General features: G+C 37.1%; 1 protein-coding gene and 1 non-coding gene across 2 annotated transcripts; one reads left to right on the forward strand and one right to left on the reverse strand.

Moving 5' to 3' along the window:
* Positions 1-959: 959 nt before the first annotated feature.
* Trnag-ucc (transfer RNA glycine (anticodon UCC)) lies at positions 960-1,031 on the reverse strand. The gene has a single exon. It is a non-coding gene; the product is annotated as a tRNA-Gly (tRNA).
* A 205-nt stretch (positions 1,032-1,236) lies between these two features.
* Positions 1,237-9,385, forward strand: LOC138966289 (ADP-ribosylation factor-like protein 2-binding protein). Its single transcript, XM_070338454.1, has 7 exons — positions 1,237-1,271; positions 3,210-3,282; positions 4,681-4,739; positions 5,630-5,736; positions 6,336-6,421; positions 6,850-6,952; positions 7,376-9,385. The coding sequence occupies exons 1-7, from the start codon at positions 1,256-1,258 to the stop codon at positions 7,496-7,498; spliced, it is 567 nt and encodes a 188-aa protein (XP_070194555.1). The 5' UTR covers positions 1,237-1,255; the 3' UTR covers positions 7,499-9,385.
* Positions 9,386-9,684: the final 299 nt, after the last annotated feature.

The raw sequence follows: 9,684 nt of genomic DNA on the forward strand, positions 1-9,684 counted from the left end.
ACCTAGGTAAAATGTTGTCCCCCCAAATGTTTTTGTGTGTATTATTTTGTTTAGCAACTCATCAAAAATTACGTAACATGAATGTGTACATGAGGAATTTCTCCATCAATTCAAATAATAAAAGCATGTAATTCTATGAAGCAGTTTATGTACAACTCGAAGCATAACCCGGTAAGAGTTGACTAAATTTAATAAAAACCAAGGTGTCGACGAAAAAACGTAATCTTTCGATGGTTTTGAGGTCATAACTTCCGCAAATATCTACCAATTTGCATGAAATTTGACATGGAATCAGGGAGATACATTTTCTATCTTTCAAGTTTCATCCTAGCCGAATTTTGCAATGTGCAGTAGGGCCCAACGTGAAGAAATTCAGCCTACAAATGTAAAAAAAATTTCGGACCCAAAAATTACTTTATTTGTTATTATAAATTTGATATTACGGGACGAGGATAAAGGTATTCTTATAATTATGTCAAAAATATTAATGGTATCAACAGATAAGTGTAGAAGCTAGAACACAAAAACTGTACCCCAAAACTTCGATACGATTTTGACATTTGTTATTTTTTGTTTTGTTCATCAAGCTCTAATTGCACTGTAGACTCCATTTGTTTTATATTTTATTATTCAGTGTTTCTTGGCCGGTGTACAAATAGGGCCTACATACCAAAGTTTTAACTTTCATGCGAATAAACATTAAATGCAGTCAAAACCGGAAGGCCTGAGCGGTTGAAGTTTGTGTGCGTGTGTTTGTGTGTATTTTGACATAAAACCTGGTAACGAGAACAGAAGGTCGAACGCGGCAGATCAGTCATGATTTGTTTTATTGAAACAATTATCCCCCCCCCCCCAAAAAAAAATGTTCAGGTTATGGAACAATGTCCCAAATGAGTTTTATAAAGCAAGAATGACTTACACATAGATATTGTTGAAAAAAAGTCAGATTAAATAAAAAGTGCGTCGGCCGGGAGTCGAACCCGGATCGACTGCTTGGAAGGCAACCATGCTAACCGTTACACCACCGACGCTTCGTGGTGAATGAGGAGGCTTGTAGGTATATATTACTATTTACGTTGCTATTTTCGTTTGAATTAAAAAGGTTCGATACAGCGTACATCTCCACTTGAAAAACTTCGTGATTTTGCAGTCTCTCCTATGTGCTGACTTAACTGACCCTTAAAAATGTTAATTGAGAGATTCTTTTTTTCATTCTTTCGCTACACATAAGCTTACTTCCGGTACCGACAACAACATGGCTGACAACATGGGTGAGAAACAAGACATTCACGCAAGAGTTAAACAAAGATTTCTCTCAGACAACACAACTTATTACGTTCAAACGAACTAAATATTTCACAGATGTTTTCTTTGAATTGATAGTGGTTGCCTGGTTAATGCTGTTGCTGTATATATCCTATGATTTATGCATGAGCGAGTCGTTGATAGGCACGCCAACAGTTTCAGTGACCAAACAAGTCGTGACATCTCGAGAGTCGGAGTGAACACAGCACTTAATCATATACTTTATAACACAGTCAAACGAACAAACATACAGAAAAATCTAAATAAATACAAAACAAAATTAGGAAATACTGCGTGGAATCATATATTTAGCATGATACAGTTGAAACAGGCAAGCAATCATGCATTGTTTTACGTACAGGCTTCTTCTTCAAAATAATGAGGAAATCCCTATACAGGGCAACTATTTTCAATTCGGTTGGAGTGAAAGATAAAGTGGATAGTGTACCTATGAAAATAAAAACAGGGGTGGGTTGGTGGGTAAGCTATTGCTTTTCGCGATTTGCCGTGGCGCCCAATTTCAGGCCCTGGGCTGAGGGGCTAGCCTACCACCCAGTGCTACCTAGCACAGCAACTGGGTTCAGACGAAACAATAGAAACAGGCTTATATTTGAAGTCTCACTTATGAGGAACCTAAATTGCAAATATACTTACAGTACTCAGGGATGGCCAAATATCAACATTTTAACTCGCCAGCCGGGCGAGTAACTTCAAGAAAGTCACTAGCCCACCAGAAATGTTGCTGCCCCGGTACATAGCACAGTTGCTGCATCTGCTGTGTTAATATGGCTTTGAAACTCGATATAACAACCAAAGGAGTCCCATTTGACCAGAATTTTCACTGGCCAGCCGGGCAAGTTGCCAGGCGGTTTCTACTAGCCCGGAGGATTTTTTTGCTGGCCCCTGGCGATCGGGCAGACGATTTGACCATCCCTGGTACTTATTCAGAGATAATGAGCGTCTCAAATATGTACCGAAACTTATTTTCCTCCATTTGTAAATGTCTACAGCCAGCAGTCTATCTGGCAAATGTGTACCATCTGGATAATTCCCATTGTCATCATTTTCACGAGTTTTCATTCACAAACACCTGGGAAATAAATCTCATGTTCCCCATGCAATAACTCGAGGTGGTGAATGGGTTTGAGCTTTCAGGTGAAACGTGGATTGTCAAAGTAAAAGCCAATCAGGCGGATTGTTTGATGTGTGGAACCATCGCGGCTTTGGATTTGTGTTTCCGAGGACAACGATTGTAAGCATTCACTCTCAAAGACCCAATCAATGTTGATAATTACCGCGGCGACTCATGGTCAATTTGCAACTTATCTCTGTAATCGCAAAATCCACAACGAAAAGTCATAAACACTTAAAAGAAAAGAAATATGCTCAACACTTACTGAACTCACAGGTATGATCGCAGCTCTGTACATTTTCAGACTGGAAGAAAAGCGTCAACAAGCTACATTTGACGTCACATACAAGGTTGACGTGTTATCTTGAGCTACTGTGACGATGCTTTGTGGCCCGGAGTTGGATTCTAAAAATTCGTCTCCCTGTGGGTTATTGTGCATTTTGTTGCACAACCAAAATGATGACAAAAACGATGTTTGGTGGCTTGTCGTCAGACCAGCATTTTGTTGTTGGTCCTCGGGGAGCATATCGCCTTTTGTCTCATATTTATCAACCGCGGCCTTCGGCCTTGGTCGATAAAGATGAAACAAAAGACGATATGGTCCCCTTGGACCAACAAAAAAGCTGGTCTGTCAGCAAGCCACCAAACATCTTATAATGTCTACCGAACATGTCATGGTGCAAGACAAAACAATGACAAAAACAAAGAACATAGAAACAAAAAAAAATACCTGACTTAATGATGTTTTCATACACTCATCACTTTTCTGCAGAAGGAGACCATACAGATCTGATGGATTTCGAACATGAAAATTTTGGTGAAGAAGAAGATTTGGCAACAGGATGGTAATTTAATTTTGTTTATTAAACTTTTATTCATCTTTTGTGTACATTGACATTGTTGTATATTGACCTGGCTATAACTGATGATTGTATTTATACAGAAATTAGATAAGCTGAAAGTGATATTTCTTGTTTGAATGTTTAACCACTTGCCTGCCTTAGGACGGGTATACCCGTCCTGCGCTTGTGCAGCCGCAGCGCCTTAAGACGGGTTTACCCGTCTTCACAGTTCCGGGATTTTCCAGAAGTGCGATGTCACTGCTGACACAAAAATAGCAGCCAATGGCTTGGTAGGATACCTCATTCTCATGAATAAACATAAATGGTGACGCGGTTTTGCGTCTGAAGGCTATTTTCGGCCTTGGCGACAGGGTAGGGGAGAGAAATCTCGACTCGTCAAAATGGCTAACGGTGACAGTCGACCGGGCTCTAGTAGGGAAAAACAAAGCCGGACTGACGCTACAGGGGGTGCAAATGACTATGGATACTGACAGGGGAAGGGGGAGATCTTCTTTCGGACGATTCGTTGGAAACAGGTAGATGATAGTGATTATAATCCTTTCTTGGAGCGAGCAAAACAGCCACCTGTGTTTGATCCACAGGCACCGGAAGATGCGCCGGACTGATTTTTCAAAAGTTCATATTTAAACATCATTATAAGCCAAACTAATTATTATTTCCATGATTAGACACTAAAAACAGATTCTTGGTTCAATTTCCCTTAAAAATAACATAGGTTTTACTTACCTACCTACTGCCAGTTTGGAACTAGAATTTTTTGTGAATTATTACACCCCGAACTCCAATATTCCCTGGCAGTCAGGAATGCACATACGCAAGTTTTGATTGGCAGCGTAAGGGTTAATGGCAAAACAAGGAATTATAGCCGCTAGCTGCAAATATACATGTTTCTAGGCAGCAAAGTGATTACGTTTATATTTATTAGGCCAAAAAAAAAAATAGGTCTGTTTACGGTACCCGACCGACCCTAGTTTTTTCGCGCGACCCTGGACTTTTTTTTGGCATTTGGGGGAAAAAAAAAAGAAAAATCTTTTGGTTTTTTTTCCAAAATAACGTAAAAATATGGTTTTTTGAAAAAAAATAATAAAAAAAAAATCCCGACCTACCGACTCTATTTTTTTGGCCTTTGTTACCGTAAACAGACCTATTTTTTTTTTGGCCTTATCTACTTAAAAAATATCTTAAATAATAGCCAGGTGCTTATTTATATATGTGCCAGACACTTATTTATTTATTATTTTTAAAACCCACACACAATGGAGTAACCTCGGGTATTCATAACACCTTTAAGATTTTATTGAGCCTGTGTAATTCAGTAAGGAATTTGTGTTCTTGTTAATGAGAGATTTAGGGATTCAATTTTATCATTCTTTTCAACAGTTCAAATGCAGATTCTGGGTTTGATGCTGTAATAGGACACATTGAGGACATAATTATGGGTGAGTATACTCCAGTAAACTGTCACTGACTGTGACAGACACTTCAAATGAAATTAAAGAGCCCTTTCCTCTTGGGTTGCTTTGATACTGGATGAACAGTGTCCTTTTAATTTTTGTTCTTCAGAAAGTTTATTTGCTTTCAGTATTTATTGCAAGACATATACTGAAAGGCATAAATTCTGCAAATAGTGCATTGAACGATTTTGCTCTCAAACGAAAATCAGATTGAACCTGTAATTTGTAGTTGACATCTTGAGTGTCGGAGCAAATGTTTCACGCTGTCAGCGTGCGCTTTGCAGTATTGCTGATCCAGCCACAGCTCACTGTGCTAATAAAGACAATGGGCTGAACGGGAGACAATAACGTAAAAAAGATAGTGTATGGCCCTATAAAATGCAACTGGCTGTTTGGCTGTATCAGATATCGCAATCATGCCACGACTTGATGAAGGAGAGAGACAGCAAGCGATTGGGATGCTTAGAGCTGGCCAAAGCATTGAACGTGATGAACTCTGAACGTTTTCCGAAATCATTGCGCTTGGACTCAGTCACTTTTTTTGAAAAATTGTCATTTCATGATGTTCTATTCAAAATCAATAAAGCAAAGGTTTATAAACACCAAAATGGCCAATAAATAAAATATTCAAACATTGAAAACATTCACCACTGAGTTGATTTTTTGTGATTTTTTAAAGTTCAGTTTGCGGAATTTATGCCTCTCGGTATATGATAAGCTTTGAACTTTGCTTTAAATGAAATACATTCTCATTTTCTCCTGAAGTATGTTTCCTAGTTATTTCCTTTTTACTGTGTTGTCTTGTAGATAATCATTTGCATCAAATCTATTTTGGATAGGGGAGTACATTAATTACTGGTGTGTGTTTATTTCAGAGGATGACTTTCAACGGTTACAGAACAACTTTCAAGAAAAATACTACCAAGAGTTTGAGGACACAGAGGAAAACAAATTCATCTACACAGACATTCACAGGGAATATGTAAGTATTAGGTTTCAGAGCAAATACAAAACAGAGTAAATTTAGGCATATGGAATCAGTATAACAATTAGGTCTATAATAACAATCCCAAACTTGAATTGTCTTCAAGTGGGTACAAGTTTATCCAATAATACTGCATCAATGGTTTTGGTTCACCTAAATGCACCATCTATAAAATATGATATATATATATTCTTGTTTGAATGTTTAATGGCAAACCTAGGTATAGTCGCCAGCTGCAAACATACTTGTATCTATCTAGGTAGTAAAGTGATTACTTGTATATTTAATATCTACTTTAAAATAATAAATAAAGTTATAGCCAGGTCAATATATAACAAAATGTACCATCAATTTGCCAATGCAAATCAAGTGAAATAAAACAAAAAGTCTGTTTTACAGTCTTTGTTGGATGGATCACAGAAACTGTGTTTGAGGTTTTTCATTTTACATAACAAGGTCTCTGGAGGAGTTCTGGAAATATGATTTATTGCCTTAGTTTTGGTTTTTGTTGTTGATTGAATTAATTATAGAAAAACACATATTTTCATGTTGATTATTAGCACAAGGAAGTGAGTGTATCTTTGAAATGTTTGCAGGTTGAGTTAGTGGAAAAGTTCCTGTCAGAGGAGATCTCAAAAAGAATACCTGACTTTTCGATGGAGGAGTTTTTACGAGCACTTGAGTGAGTTAGGCTATTGTGTTTTGCATTTACTTCCATTATCTGCTATGTCGGTAGTCTATCAATCCACTTCTGATTTATGACGCTTGCTTTGTCTTTCAATTTTAATGATAATAATCAAGACTTGAATAGCACAAACCACAGAATAATTCCATGCTCTCCATTTTGTTGGTAATATTACATATATGAATAACAATACAATTTTTAACCCATCTGAGTAATTAGAAGAGTGTTGATAATGAGCAGGGTTAGGGCATAAAGCTGTGCGACTGGCCAGGTGTTTGTAGATGAGTGGTACCTTTAAGCAGATGTAATGCTTCCTTCTGGCAATAATTTTCAAAGACCATTTTACACTTAGCCATTTCTTTCATAACACAATGTACAACAAAAGCACCATCTTTTCCTTACATTGTCTTTTATTTTGTCTTCAGGACCAAAGAGGGTGACTGTGAACTAGATGGAGAAATCTTTGATCTTCTTCGGACATTTTCTGACTTCTTGAAATTCAAAGAGTTTATGTTAGACTATCGAGAGGTGAGTATTGTATAACTTGCTTTCACCAACAATATTCCTAAAATTGAATTTACCAGTAGCATTTTATTGTTCAATTGGTGTGTGGGTGTGTGTGCGTAACACTCAAGTTTGTCAGCTGCTGTATCATGATTTGAACATGTATTGTTAGAAGTGGTTGAGTTGGAAAACAGCTGATCATTTGTATCAGTGCTTATGTGGGTTTGTTTATAAAGTGTGTCTGTAAAGTGAAATTATTGCTGCGAAAATCAAACCACCTGATTTTGGAAGTTTACTGCCATGGACAGCTCTGTAATATACTATTCACAGTTACCACCTGCATGGTGTTTATCTATTGATAATAAATGCCAACAGTCAAGTTTTGAACATTGAATGCAAGCTGTACTGGGTATAGTTAATCATTTAAAAAAAAAATCTGTTATGCAGGAGAAGGAAGGCCGAACAATAGACCTCAGCGACGGAATCATGGTGACACCAGTTCACAATGGCGACTTGCTGATGGAAGGAGCAGGCTTGTCACTAATGGGTCATGGTTTTGGCAAACACTGACGGCTGCTGTGGCTTTTGGGTGTGTGTGTGTGTGTGTCTGCGTGAAACTGTCAGATGAAAGATGGTTGGGCTGCTATAGCTCTCAGTCAGAGAGAAAAATGCATATCAAAGCATGGATGAATAGATGTATGTGTATTACTTTACATCTTGCATTTGTTTTCATGGTTCATACTGTCAATTTCTTACGTTTATTTTGTTCTTCTTGCATTTACAAATTTTAAATTTCTAAATGCTGTATGGTTTTGAAAATAAATACGTCTGTTCACTATAGCTTTAAAGTATCGATCAGAATTGTTTCACATATGTTGGCAAAGACAGAACCTAGGATATGTAGTAAATATTTAGTCTAAGGAAGCAGCACTTTTTGTTGACAGTGAAATATCTGTCCACCATTTACTTCAGTCATTCAAATGCATGGCAGTCTTTTTTCTCTTTGTTTTAATCAGCTGTAAAACTCTCACAAAAGAAATTCTGAATTTGTACGCTATACAATGTGTATTTTGATAGGTTTGTTTGAAGTTTGCATGAGTGTATAATTTAACAGATGTATGAGTATGTGTGTGTTGGACGTTTTTTGAGTGTCCTTGCATAATGTCTATCTATGTTCTGTGTTAACGGTATGCGAATGGGGATGCTTATGGATGCAGGTTCAGCTTAAGTTCAAAACATATTAGCTGTATGTACATGTAATGCAAACTGCAAGTCTGTTTTCTTTTTCTTTGAAATGTGGTGAATGTGTTGTGAAGTCTTTTTTATGCCTTGTGAAAAATGTTGCTATGTATACTTTCATGTCTTTACATGTTGTGTTTGAAAAATACATTATACGGTTATGTGCCTGCATTGCTTCATGTTGTAACTGCATTGTGATTGTAATTGTAGACTTTGCCTTTTTAAAATGAATTTACAATTTGTTTCTTATCTGAATAGTTAATTAACTTTTTTGACGAGGCCAATTTAGGAAAAGACAGTACATTGGTATTCGTTGTACAAGTACACATTTTACCAAAAGCATTCCTTCACTGTAAATGTTATCTATAGCAGGAAGATGGCTAGGTTTAACAGACTAAGGAACTTATGTGTTCTTTATGTAAATTGTCTTTTGGGCCTTTCATTACATGTACATGCACCACTGTGTAATCAATAATCACTGAGAAGGTGAGGGCATTTTATTATTTTCTTTTGTTTAGCAGTGATCGAAAGGCAAGCTTTCTTGTTCCTTGGGAATGTGAGGTTTCTATGGTTATACACTCTCATACATCGTACATGTACCACCAACTTTCGGAGATTCAGGGAGGAACAAAGGACACTGATTTTGTGTTCTCTCTTGTGCACAATATGAAATAGGATGGGCTAATTTATTTATTGTGAGAGGTTGTTCACATTCTCTGTTAGCCCCTTTCTCTGTGACTAGAGCTTCTGAAAAGATTGCCTGACTCTTTGCAAGATTTAAAAAGACAAAAGTCTGTGCCAACCCTAGGCTGATTGTGAATATGTTTTTCTTATATTTTCTCAAACCATATCCCCTTACTTCACCCAGACTGAGTGCATCTCGGGGTGTGCAACATAAAGAACCTGTTAGTGATGTAGGAGTAAAGAATGTCTTTCCTTTCTGATCACAGCGTTCACTCTCAAGGTAAATGTGTTCACATTACTTGTGTCCATTCTACTTTGTACATCTGACCAGTTTTATGCCTGGAGCTCTTTATCTTTGTATGTGATTCATGTGCAACTACATGTACCTCCATGCACAGTTTCCTGTCTAGCATCATTTACCATGATCACTTCTGTTATCTTATATTTCTTTTGTTGTCTTTGTCTGTTACTGTTGAACAGATTGTATTTTGTCCTGCAGTTGTTTTTCTTTAATAAAGAAACACCTGCACAGAAGAGTGCTTTGTAGTTCTCTGTTGAGTATTTACTTGCATTTAATAGGTATTTTGCCTATTTTCTAGAAACAGAACATTCAAACTTCTAGTGTGTGTTTGGTGTACTACTGCATTGTTTTAACTCTTTTGGTGACCATCTCAACAACCCAATACTAACACATTCTGGTGACAAACAATTTATGTTTGAGGTTGACTTGAACCTTTAACTAAAAAGAAATCATGCCAGATGAAACACTGAGCAGTTACAAACTTGCAGAGAAAAAAAATAAAATTAAATCTTACAGCAGGCAAAAGGTTTAT

Source organism: Littorina saxatilis, linkage group LG1 (genome assembly GCF_037325665.1).
Source record: "Littorina saxatilis isolate snail1 linkage group LG1, US_GU_Lsax_2.0, whole genome shotgun sequence".
Classification (NCBI taxonomy): domain Eukaryota; kingdom Metazoa; phylum Mollusca; class Gastropoda; order Littorinimorpha; family Littorinidae; genus Littorina; species Littorina saxatilis.

What these genes read in the sequence shown, in the direction of transcription:
- LOC138966289 (XM_070338454.1), top strand. An exon ending in GAAGATTTGGCAACAGGATG is followed by an intron (nt 3,283 to 4,680) that starts GTAATTTAATTT and finishes TCTTTTCAACAG; the next exon opens with TTCAAATGCAGATTCTGGGT. An exon ending in CAGACATTCACAGGGAATAT is followed by an intron (nt 5,737 to 6,335) that starts GTAAGTATTAGG and finishes AAATGTTTGCAG; the next exon opens with GTTGAGTTAGTGGAAAAGTT.